This window comes from Solanum verrucosum, unplaced genomic scaffold (assembly GCF_900185275.1).
Source record: "Solanum verrucosum unplaced genomic scaffold, falcon-dt-bn FXZP01000183.1, whole genome shotgun sequence".
NCBI lineage: Eukaryota > Viridiplantae > Streptophyta > Magnoliopsida > Solanales > Solanaceae > Solanum > Solanum verrucosum.
The window spans coordinates 1,541,683-1,554,789 of NW_026020430.1; the positions used below are offsets into that span (position 1 = coordinate 1,541,683).

The 13,107-nt window shown below is 36.1% G+C and overlaps 3 protein-coding genes across 3 annotated transcripts; all 3 read right to left on the bottom strand.

Annotated features, from left to right (window-relative positions):
• Nucleotides 1-408: 408 nt before the first annotated feature.
• On the bottom strand, nt 409-8,301 carry LOC125807429 (OVARIAN TUMOR DOMAIN-containing deubiquitinating enzyme 6-like). Its single transcript, XM_049487144.1, has 9 exons — nt 8,062-8,301; nt 6,669-7,648; nt 6,203-6,364; nt 2,520-2,597; nt 1,707-1,785; nt 1,439-1,584; nt 1,101-1,166; nt 830-1,007; nt 409-746 (listed from the first exon to the last, which is right to left on the bottom strand). Exons 2-9 carry the CDS (start codon nt 7,353-7,355, stop codon nt 529-531), a joined length of 1,614 nt encoding a protein of 537 aa, XP_049343101.1. The 5' UTR covers nt 7,356-7,648; nt 8,062-8,301; the 3' UTR covers nt 409-528.
• On the bottom strand, nt 7,414-10,035 carry LOC125807673 (casparian strip membrane protein 2-like). The gene is made up of 4 exons (XM_049487408.1): nt 9,743-10,035; nt 9,539-9,662; nt 9,101-9,309; nt 7,414-7,648 (listed from the first exon to the last, which is right to left on the bottom strand). Exons 1-4 carry the CDS (start codon nt 10,033-10,035, stop codon nt 7,414-7,416), a joined length of 861 nt encoding a protein of 286 aa, XP_049343365.1.
• Nucleotides 10,036-11,184: 1,149 nt separating this feature from the next.
• Nucleotides 11,185-12,810, bottom strand: LOC125807433 (neoxanthin synthase, chloroplastic). Its single transcript, XM_049487149.1, has one exon. It carries the CDS (start codon nt 12,691-12,693, stop codon nt 11,197-11,199), a length of 1,497 nt encoding a protein of 498 aa, XP_049343106.1. The 5' UTR covers nt 12,694-12,810; the 3' UTR covers nt 11,185-11,196.
• Nucleotides 12,811-13,107: the final 297 nt, after the last annotated feature.

Consider the following 13,107-nt stretch of genomic DNA (forward strand, 5'->3'; position numbering starts at 1 on the left):
AAGTAAAAAATCAATTTTAATTTTTTTTTTTAAAAAAAAAAAGTTCCTTGTAGGGTATATTTAGTAAAGTTAGGAATTCATTTGCTCCATTTAAAAATGTCAAAAAATACCCTCAAATTAACATGAATTATAACATGTAGACGAACTATAATATACTTGGGTCAATTCATTTCATGTATTTAGAAATATCAAAAATTTATCCTCAAATTATAATATGAATTGCAACATGTACTTCATCATCAAACCCAGGATACTAAGATAAAGGAGATGACAACTATAGCGGAAATGCTTTCCACAGCAAATTTTAAGCAAAAGCCTTGTATTTGCCCAAACTTATATGGCATTATTCACACACAAGCATCCGATGTACCAATATGAGGCAGGCAGCAGCAAAAGTAATACAATTTCACATTAGAATGATCCATATAAGATAGTACGTACTCTCAAAGACAACCGAACACAAAGCAAATGCTTATACTAGAAAAACACAGAGAGACTGTAATCCACACAACTCTTTTCTCAGTTTCCTCATTCAGTTGCTTTTCCTTTGCACCTGCTGCTACAGCTGGTTTCTATGAGGTAACAAACCATGGAATCCACATCATCCCCAAATATGCTATAAGCCTCGATCACTCGTGGATAGCTGAAACCCATCGACAGCATAACCTGGATGCAGTCGCTAAAGGCAGAATCCGGCGAACTCAGCTCTTGCCCAGCTTCCTGCCGTTTCTCACTTCCTGATGACCCTGTGATTTGATGTTGAAATTTCAAACCACCAAATTTGCGGATCTTGTATCAATAGAAGGGTAAAATGTAAGATCACACTCACTAGTTCCTGAAGATGATGGTTCAGCACCGGATGTGGAAGATTCTCGACGACCAAGCTGTTGCCGGAACTTATTATCATGCGCAATATACTCAGCCCTAGAAGCTTCAATCACCATGCGTTCCATCTCCTTCTCAGTGAGTTCAACATCTGAGTAGAAGCGTCCTTCAGCAAGAAGCGCCTGAAATGGGACCATTTAGCCAACTAAAAAATCCACATGAAAGCCAAGTGTATGGAAATCATTCAAATATAATTGAACTTTAAGGTACTTAACGTTATCAATCTGTTGCTCCTGTTGAGCTTTAATTGCAGCTTTTACATTATCCTTGTCGATGTTTTTCTGCAGGAAAAAAAACATATATACATGAAACTAATAGATAGGTTGGCGAAGAAAGAACATTATCATATATCACAGACTACTGAAACAACAGTCTAAGAAAAATATAAAGAATAATTTCAACTACATAACCTAAAGCACTATTGCTGTAGCAGATAACAGATTGATATCATATTTCCCAACCACTAGAATGACGGTTTAAGGAGACTACCAACTTATCTCCTTACAGAAGCAGAAAGCAGATAACATGTTTGTTTGCAGATTAAAAAGTATACCCCTCGCAGAGAGCTAAACCCAAGCCCAGCACCAACTGATAATCGGCGAGGATCGACAAGGGAGTTGTAGTGATTTCCATGATGATAACTGAGACGGATAGGAGGGGTATCTGAGTTATAACTTCCATGGAACGTGTTCATTGGTTCTGCATCAATAAGTTCCACAATTTAGTGCAAGAAGTCAACAGACACCAGTCCGCAAAGCTGAGCATTACAATCACCAATCTTATTACAAAAAGAACAGTCAAAAGTCAAAAAGAGAATTTACCGATGCTGTAAGAATATATATGGATAGGGCGATTATACATTTCAGATAATGCTTGGATTTCCACGTTGTTGCCGTAGACCTACAACAAGTAACGAAAACATAACTCCAGTTGTTCTAACAAGGAATTGAGAAACAAAGAAAGATATGCACACAGATAGATAATCGATAAGCAAAACACCATCCACCAATGCGACAGATAGCAAAAGCTCTAACAAGAAATGGATATTTTCAGTCCATGCGAGTTCTTTAATCCAGCCTTTTGAAAATGAAGTAATCTAAGAAAAATCAAGCAGAAATGATTTGAAACTAAACCCCTGTGCAGGTACACTAAACCCATCCTTTCTCCCTCAGAATGGGGAAAGAGAAGGGGAAAAGTAGACATTCATTCAATGCCAAAACGCAAAACCTAACCACCTCAACATCAAAAGAAAGAAGAGCCTGAAGATAATTGGAAATACAATGCATGAGTTAATCATATGCATTATAAGGAAATTAGCAAATAACTAACAGTAGAATGTAGATGTTAAGAGGTTCAAGCAGTTTGAAAATATTCAACAAAAAACTATAGAAAAGTGAATTCATACAGCGTAACCATATTTTTTTCCACTGGGAAACCCCTTCATCATTTTGTGCACTCACTCATGTTGGACTACATGCAGTTTAGAATAGCACTAAAATTATCTCTGATGACAATCATCTACAAAATAGCATCATCCTAGCTAATACTTTCAAGTCCAAATAACATCTCTTACAGTTGTGTGTAACAAGTGCTCCAATTCTGCTTGATAATTGCTGAATAATCACATGACATACCTTGTCTCTCCTTTTTCTCTTGCAATAGGATGTGAATCCTTCAGTTATGAACTGAGAGAAGTGGTCTCTTTCGCGCTCCTACAAAAAAAGATGCTAAACATATAAATAAAGATATAGCAAAATAAGTTATTAGGTGGTGCAAGAAATACATATAAATGATAAAGACGGATGAACCAACTTATACGTGATAAACTCTAGTTGAGTGATCAGACACATAATGATAGTCATAATATTCTTGTATTTTCTCCAGTAAGTTGTCAGCATCAAGGGAACATGAGGATACGAAATTATGCATCAAGCACGTCACATTTAAACAAAATTTTCGACACTGACCTGTTAAATGCAAGAAGCCGACATGATGAAATGGAAACCAAACAATAACAATATACACATGTACCACCCACCCTCTACATCTTCCATCACCCCTGCTCCTAACAAGAAGAGGCATAGGGTGTGTTCGGGAGAAGGACGATGCTTGTCATGGAAAATGCTTACCAAGAAATAAGTGAGTTTTTTACTTATTTTCTTGTGTTCGGTACAGAAGCAAAAAAAAAAAATTATCCTAGAAACACTATTTTGTATACAATCTAGAAAAATACTATGGGGGTGAGGGTGGGGGCGGTGGAGATGAGGCTACATGAAGGGGTGAAGATAAGATAGGGAGGACACGCAATGGCGTACACAGGATTTTTTGTAAGCAGGGTTGATATTTTAAAGTAAATAAATAAATGAATGATATAACAACATTATATTGACAAAAACTATTTAAAGCATACTAATAGAACTTAAATCAAGTAAACTACTACAACTTATTAATTCTGTTTTGGACAAGTAATTGAAGTTTATAATAGGATACAAATTGTATTTTAGTTCAACTGGTTTATATTTTCTTAATTTGACTAGGAATTGGAGGTTGGAGGGTCAAATCCCCACAACATTTACTTTTATCTGAAAAAGCCCCAAAAAAATAAAACCTAATTTTGGCCTTGGTGAGGATTGAACTCGGCCACACTTGAGAGAATGACTGTTCCTTCCGCACAGTAAACCAACGAGCCTAGGAAACTCACTTGTTCAAGTTGTGTCATTAATATTATTTCTACTTATATTCTGATTTTTTCAGATTCTTATATATATATATATATGTATTACTAAAAGGTTTTAACGAAGCAGTGTCGATCGACACCCCTTGACATATGTTGGGTCCGCCCCTGAGGACACATATCAATGTGAAATGACACTTGAGGGACTTGTTTTCCATACTTCCACTAGGAAAGTCATTTTCCTCATTTGTAAGGAACTTGTTTTCCTAGGGAAAATGTTCTCCAAGAACATGGAAAATTGGACCTCCATACCAAACACACCAATATAACCTTAAGCCTCTTTGTTTTTCTTAGCACTACAACTATAATATAATTTTTAAATTTAACCCCCATTTGGCTAGGTGAGGTTTGATACCTAAAATAACTGCAGAAAGGGACCCTCAACTTCTAAGGTACATGGACTGTGAACTTCCTTCCACTAGAGTCTAGACCATTAAAATAGCGGAAATGGTTAGAATCCTCTTAACCATTATTTACACATCCCTATTACCACAAAGTAACCCCAAAAAGAAAAACCTAAAGCTCATCCTTGACCCTTGCTTCAGGAAGAATCGTATCCAGACCACTCAAAGGATAGGTATAAGGGGGTTATTTTAATGATAAAAGAAAGCTAATTGATCCAGGTAGAAGATAAAAAGAAGTTGGGGAACAAGTCATGAGAATTGTAACTGAGAACAAGCCCATCAAAGAATTCTAGTGGTGAATAAGCTAGCAACAACCAGTAAAATGCTACATCAAAAAACTAGTTGTCCCTTTTTTCTTGGGATAAGCGTTCCTTTGCATTCTAATCAGTCAATTAATCAAATAACCAAGACCATCCCAATTATATATGCCGACTATATGAATTCTCTGTATTCATTTTGCTCTATATAGGAGGCATGTGATGGGAACGTCCATCCAATTTTAGACTACACTTGAATGCCAATGTAGTGCATGCCAAGATGAACGTGCCCAACAGATTTAATGTTTAAAGAGTTCACCAAAGGCAAATTTTTAGATGGCTGGTCAACCTACTATAATCCTAATCCTCTAGGTTCTACAAAACAATTTGCTGCTATAGATGGTTTTGTCAAATTTACTTGATATTTTCAAATATTTTATCATGGATTCCAATCACTAACTTAAATGTAATTCAATTATTAATTGATGTTTCCAATATTATATTTTCTTTTACAGAATACATATAAGGACCACTCATACTCAACTCTCTCCTGAGATCTGAAAGAAAACCCTCTCTTAAATGTGTAGGGAGTGGCTATAAGATGGGAAGATGGAAATTTCATGTCTACACCCCTATTTATTTATTTATTTTTCAGGAAAACAAATACTACATACATCTATACTTAGTTATAAGATTCTCTCACCAAATCTACAATACAGCTCTGCACAAGTGCAGGTGACTTGGAAGGACTTGAGCAGTTACAGGACTCAATGACGGATTTAGAGGACAAGCTATGAGTTCACAGGTGGGTACCCATAAGCATTTACCAGGACCTTGTATATGTCGTAAGAAACATACTAAAAATCTATGAATATATAATTGTAAACCCGATTATTATTACATGTTACAACTTGAGATTTCGTTTGGAACCATAAACATCAATCCTGGATCGATCCGCCTTTAACAGGACTCTACTCTCAACTCTCAAAATACACCATTAAATTTTATTTGGCATACACAAGGCGACAAAAGAGACAGTCGGAAGTTATTACAACTAATGCCTCAAGTTCCCGAGCTCCACTTGTTGACATAGAAGATGAGGTTGATTCAGATGAGTCAGGGGAAGAAGAGATTGAAGGCTATAAATCTAGTGATACTGATACCAATGAGAATCACCCTATTGAGGAAGATGATATGGAAGAATATTATTCTAGTGATTAGAAAGAAGTAGAATATATAAGCAACATACGCTTTTTTTTAGTGAAGCCCACGCTTTTAGTGAGCTTTGCGCTTTAAGCTCTATCAGGCTTTAGCGCTTTTCGCTTTTGACAACACTGTTCAGTACTGGCATCAAGTAGATGCAAAGAGTGTGTTAGCTCCACACATGATGTTATGCTTTAACCAGGGAGCTAACCATAAAAACCCAAAAATAAATACACCACTAAAAATATTATGCACAAACCATATAGTGAAAAAAATTGTAGCACCAGCCGAGGGAAAGAAGTTACTTCAGTTCAGATATAAAGGATATGCAACACAGGACATCTCAGCATGCCAAGAACCTACTACATATAGACATATAGGAAACCAATCTGGCTCTCAAATTAACAGATGCGTATTTGTTTCCACGGTAGATGCTTCTACAGTTGTTCTGTCAGTGCACTCTTTCTATCCTCAATTGTACCAGGCCACCGTCACCCACATTTTACAATTAAAAATCAACAAGGAGAGAACCAATTAAACTGGTGACCCTCTAATGTAAAACCAATATGATAGATTCATCTCCCCATCTAATAGCATGTTAAAACAACACGTTTCTAAATGAAACCAAAATTAAGTGAACAAAATTCTAAACCTACCAAAGAAGAAAAGAAAGTCAACAAATAAAATCGCATTTATACAGTGTTCTGTACAAAAATTACCATGTAGTCGATGCACATCTGCCTGACCAAATCATAAGCTTCAGAATCACCATATACTTGGTCAGCAACTGCACGGAAGAGGCAGTTCCCATCTTCACGCATTTTCTTAACTTCTAAGCCTTTAGCTCTTCTGATATCAATTTCAAACTGGTGCTCTCTCTCCTGAAACAATATGAAAAATGTTAAGTTCTCAAATTTCAGATATGTGCAACAGTTTTTGATAGAAGGATAATTGTAACTTGTAAATTACTAAATAAATCATCCTTTACTCATGCTAAACTACATGAGCAGAATGACCATTCCAACACTAACTAAATGTGATGCATAATTTAGCGCAGGGGGAATGGTATTGCTGATAAAATGTGCTTAAGATATCAACCAATAATCAATTATATTCCTATAACGGATAAGAGGAGCATAAGCTGAAGCCTTCATCAATTTCTACTAGATAAGTTTTTGGACTTACCACATCATTGCGTGAGGATCCAAAGTTGGGATTCTGCTCATCTGCACTATTATAACCTTCACTTTCGCAGTGTGACCGTGGAGAGGATGGCCTAGATCCAGTAGGTGAAGTCCTAGTTGATACATTGGTCTGCCCAACAAATTCCCTAGATGATCCTATCCGTACTGCATTTGAACTACCTACTGAAAATTTCCTTGGGCTAAGGTTTATTGAAGCAGATTTAGGAGGTGGGACAGGAGGTGGAGGAGGAGGAGGTGGACAAGAACTACCTTTAGGCTCCAGCAGACAAGTACCTTCATTTTCCACTACCTCAACTCTTAAACCACTAGATCCTTTTATGGAGTCCCCACAGACAAAAGCACCATCACATACCTTCTCATTGTCAACAATCTTTTCTTCAGGGAGGCTTCGGTCACAGCTAAAACTTTCTACTGAAGCATCATCACCATCACCTTTGTGATTGAAGGAACCAACTGAAACATCATCCAAGACAATTGATTCTGGAAACTCTCCCACCAACTCATCATCTTTCAGAGCTGATGGCACTTGACTAGTGCTAGAAGCCTGTGGCTGTGATGAAGCTGAAGAAGAAGCAGATGATCCAGGGAGTGGCACTGACGACCTGTTCTGGTTTGATGACGATGATGAAGACCCTGTAGAACCTCTTTGAACAAGTATCCGTGTCATTTTTGCTACCCTTCTTCAACTAGAGACCCACAGAACAATCACTCTGCCTTAACCCAAATTAGAGAAACACTTTCAATTTATCTCGCTTCCTGGCCTTTGGGGCGGTCACGCCAATACCTTTACTGAATGATTTCTTGCAGCAGCTTACTTCCCTTTGATCCTCGCGAGCTACTTTCTGCATTCCCCTAAAAATTCTCATGAGAACTTCACTTCCAAAACTCTTTTTTGAAACAACAAGGCCTGTTCTCTTTATGTTCCTTGAAATTCCCCAAAAGTAAGCCACAACCTTAAAGCTGCAATTAAGATCATTTGTCATCAGCACCAACTATTTCTCAATGCCAAAACAAATCGAAACAAATACACTAATACTCTTAAACCATTCTCCTCTTTGGACCCAATTAATTTCAAAGCTAAAAAAATTGTCAAGGATTCTACAATTTTATTACGATCTCACATTTATATACCAAACTAAAACAGCCGTCGCATTTAAAATAGAATTTCAAGACAATAAATATGAGAAAGAAAATCCCAGAACCATCAAATAAATTCAATTCCCAAGTAACAAATTAGATATAATATCCTACAAGAGATGATCAAACCATAATTTTTCTAACCAAACGCAAATCGATAGAAAATAACCAATAATGTCCTGACACAACCGATAAAGATAAAGACGCATTTCAACAGAAATGGGGCAAGAACTTACCAATAGAAAACCCTAGAGAAGACTCGAGGCGAATTACTGGATTATGAGAGACCGAATTGAAGCGGAAATTGGGAGTGATTAGGGTTTATAGTATGTAATATGTGAAGCGGATATAGGGAAAAATTATGTAATTACCTTCCAGGCGAAGGAAGAGAGAAAAAGAGGAAGAATGGACACGTCACTTTGGGAATTTTACCATTGTTACGGTCAAGTGCTTTACACATGTCAACTAGTGGAACCCTCACTGGCTTTCACGTTTGACAAAATTTCATAAATACGGGATATAGGGAAATGATATGATGCCTTAAAATTTCATACTTGTTGTTTTATTTGCTTGATATCTTTCTATTTTTTTTTTAATTTATTAAAAATAATTTTTCTAATTCATAAAGATAGGGATAAGATTTATATAAATATTTTCTGAATGTAGACATCAAGTTTTAAATAGAGCACTTGGTATGCTATTGTTGTTAGTGAGCAGGGTTAGGCAGCAGAATTATTATAGTGTTTATATTATCTTTTGGAGTTGACCCACTGTAGTCATGTTAGAGGTCTCAAGTTCGAGATCTCTGCTGGCATCTGAGTTGAGCTCGTTGTATCGAGTTTGCCTAGTATGGGTTACGTCTCTTGTGTGGTTTGTGAGTTATTACATAGGATCGGAGTTTTATCATGTGCACATTCAAAAGATAACGGCCGCGGATTTTTTTTGTCGTAAAAAAAGAAATATAGTGTTCATATTTTAACTTTTAAATAATGATTCTACGTGCATAATCATTTTCTTTTTTCAATTTTGAAACCGTTTTTTGTCATTAAGTTTTAGAATTAAATGGAGACAAGATTGAAATTGAATTAATGTCAAATTTCTAAGAAAAAGTGGATAAATTACAGAAGTGAATAAGCAAATTGATGTCCAAAAACTCAAAAACAATAGAGACGCATGCAATTAAATGACAACAAAATCAAAATGAAAGACACCAAATCCAAATTTGAAGGAAAGCTAAGCACAACAACACCAATTCAGCAAATGTCCTAATTATGCCTTCGTAGAGTCACAGCAGAGAAAACAACAAGGATGATGAAGATGAATGCTGCAATAAAGGACGCCACCACTGCGCCGCTCACTCGCTGGCAGAAATCTCCAAACTGTTGGCATATCGCCACCCATTGTGTGGTGGAGTTGCCGTTATGTGCTAAGTACACTATGGCAGTAGCCGCAGCTGCTGCGGCTGTAGTAAATGCCACCATTACCTGCAACATTAAATATAGCTTTTAAAATGCCCCTTTTAATGTTGTTTGTTAATCAAATGGACTAAATTTGAACAGATCAAAATGAGTTGAACCTAACAAGAAATTTTGAATGCCTCTTTCGAATTAGTAAGAAATTTATGGTGTGAACAGAACATTTGCCTGAATTAAGTTTAATCAAAAGCTGTGTAAAACACATAACAGAAAAGTAATCAAGTTTTATTTTAATTACCGTATCAAGAATTAAAAGCACAAGTTTGGCTCCAACTAGATGAGGTCGAACAATGCAAACAATGGAGAAAGGCAGAGACAGGACAACGTATGCACTTGCAATAGCATTTGCCACCACAAAATACCTGAATAAAAAAAATCAATCAAATACACTCAAATATTAATTATTATACGCATTTGAAGTTGAATTAATAAATAAACGTACGAGAAAGCGGGGAGATCATCATAGCTAGCTTGGAACTGAAAGAACTGAGTGAAAAGAGGAAGAGTTTCTTCAGTAGTTCCCATAGTAGTTGCTGCAGCGAGAGTAGTGACAAGGGCACAAAGTCGCAAAATAAAGTCGAAAATGCTAACTCCTCTTCGCCATCCTCCTTTCTGATTATGTGAAATGGTCTTTGTGGTAGCTATAATTGGTGCTGCAGAAGAAGATTTTTGCTTGATGGACTCTGTTTCAGACATGTTAATTGCTGTTTCATAGCTAGTAGATTTTGAATCCATAATTAGTACTATATGCTTGTAGAGGATTGTATTTGAGAGAGGTTCTTTAACAGATCAAGTAATAACAACTTTTTTACGTTACAAAAGAAATATGTGTAAATAAGGGGGATGTATGTATGTAAGATTATATAAGTTACTGTTATTTGCGTTATGAATGAATTATGAGAAGTTCTGGAAATATATATATATGAGTCTGGTGGGGGTGGGGGGACATGGATTAGTTTGAATGCAATGGTTGAGAATTGTTAAATGAAGGAGTTGTTATAAAGAGAATTCATCAACTTGTAAAATAAAAATGTTGAAGTATCTTTCTTCATTGAATATGAAAAGCAAAACCAAAACTAAATGATAATAAATGCACTTTGGGAGCAATAAGTTCGGCTTAATTAACATTTTTTTCTTGTAATAAATAATATGGGAGTTATTTTACAAGAATTTTGACTCAATCACATTATAATTTTTTTTGTTACATAAAATGACATTTTTCATCTTTATATACTAATGATCTTAATAATACCATATAATAAAATTTAATCATTCTAAAAGTTAGAAGAATATTTCTAGACTTTTTAGTGTAAGTAGGGAAAACGAGTTCCTAAAATGGCATTCCATATTGATTGTACCCTCTCAACATGCCTCCCACGCTCAACTAGGTATGTGTACTCTCAACCCTCTCCAACTCCATTTGTAGAATGAATTTCACTAAATATGTTATTTATATTTTTATCGTGTGCTTTTTTCCCCTTTTTATCAAAACGTTTGTCGTGTTTCTGACTGAAAACTTGTTGGTGTCATGGCTTTAGCCTAGTTGATGAAGAAACCTAAAAGTAGTGACTGCTTTGTATTTGTCAACTCTTTGTAGCTGTTGCACTTCTGTTTGAACTTTAAAATAATGGGAAATAAAGGCAATTGACAGATAAACATTCTCAAAAATCTGATGGAGCAGTTCCTTTCATGTTGGAATTTAGGTTTTTAAGAGGAACAAAGTGGAGCAGTTCACAAAATCCACTCCATTAGAATAACACACAACAAACACACTATTTTGACTTTCCATTACTAGTTTATTTGTTGACAGTATATAGCTTTTCTCACTTTTGCATTGTGAAAAGATGAAAATAATCAAAGAAATTAAAATGAAGAAAATGATTCAACCTTTCACATTCAAATGCTCTCTATAGCTAGATTGCCAATCAGTCTAACCAAAGGAACAGGACATTTTGTAACAATATCCAACCTAGTCAAATTTGAGCCATGTCCAAAAAGACACAAGCTGAGTATAGCAAGTTCTTTGACAGACAATCTTGAAGAAAGGAACCCTTGCCAGTATTTAGGATCAAGATCAAAGAAAGCATCAAACAATCTCCTAGTCCCTTTCAAATCAAGCTTCAACAATGTCTCCATCCCAAATGAATAACATTCTCTAACACATCTTCTATCCAAAGGCCACAAACCATTCCAAACTCTATGGTAAAGTTGAGACCCTCTTATCATTCTTGTTGAGCCAAGCCCCTCGACGATGGCTTCAGCCAGTACTGGTGCCAAAGCCATGCTCCTAGCTACCATGTACCCTGTCGATGGATGAACTATACCCGAATTCCCACCAATAGCCATAACATTTTGAGGAATCCGCGGAAGTGGTCCTCCCATAGGGATCACACATTTCTCTTCCTCAATAACACTTCTCACTTTGATCCCCAAATGCCTTAATCTTGCCACCATCCTTCTTTTTACTTCCATATACGATAACACAGGACGACTCACCAAAGAAGTCTCCTCCAAGAAAACCAAATTCTTATCAAATGGCATTGCATACAAGAATGTTGGTTCTTTAGCATTATTCACCCTTAAATATGGCTCGTTACCTAAATGAGAATCCCTCCAATCCATAAGCACCATTTTATCCAAATCAAATGGATGATTATCAACTTCTACTAAAACCCCATGAGCAATTTGATAACCATGGTTTCTTGGCTTGTCATACTCTATAAAATCACTAGCAAAACCGCTTGCATCCACAACCAAACTACCTCTTATCTTCTTACCATCATCACAAACAATTGAAGACTCAAATTCTTCATGTTCCACTTTCCAAACCTTAGCTTTATAAAACTTCACTCTGTTTTCAACACAACTATTCAACAATCTCAACTTCAGCTTCTTTCTACTTACTCTACCATATGGTCTTCCCAAATACTTAGTTTTATGATCATTTATATGCACACAAGTCATAGGCCATTTATGATCTAAACAATCTTCCAATCCTAAATTCTCAAACTCATCAACCCAAACACCATAATTATTTGGCCACATGGAAAGTGGTGAAGGGTCAACACAACATACCTTAATACCATATTTAGAAACTTGTTCAGCTAGCCTGAGACCAGCAGGGCCAGCTCCGATGATGATCACGTCGAATTGACACCGACCTGAATTAGGATCAACCAATGAGATGTTAACATCAAAAGACTCTGGCTTTGATGTCGGTGCTAAATCAAGAAAGCTACAAAAAAGTTTACTGCTTTCGTTTCTAAGATGACATTTTCTTGATTTTTTTTTGGTGGTGGGATTTAGAGAAGGGTGATTTTGTTGGAAAATAGACCTGTGGGGTGTAGGAGAGGAAAGTAAAAGAGATGTCAAAGGCTTGAGAAGAGTTTCCATTAGAGAAAATGTAAAGATTGATAATGGTTAATTATGGAGGGAGGTGATATAGTGTAAGGAGATGGAACTTGTAGAAATTGAAATACTGGACTACAGAGGAATCACTAAGCAATACAAAATATTGATGCTTTTGGGTACCTACTTTGGCTTATATAACAAAGCAAACAAACAAACAATAAGGAAATGAAAAAAAAAGAGGATAGCTAACAAAGTGGAATCTGTACAAGGCTAATAAAAGCATTTTACCCCTTTTCCCAATCCCAGTCCCTGTTCTATAGTCTATACCTCACTTTAGGATGTGTTTGGTAGGGGTGGGGGGTATATTTTATGTTTTCATATTTGGTTGGTCAATTTTTTTAAAATCCTATTTGAGTTGCAGCTCATTTGGTTTTCAATTCCAAAAATAAATAAATT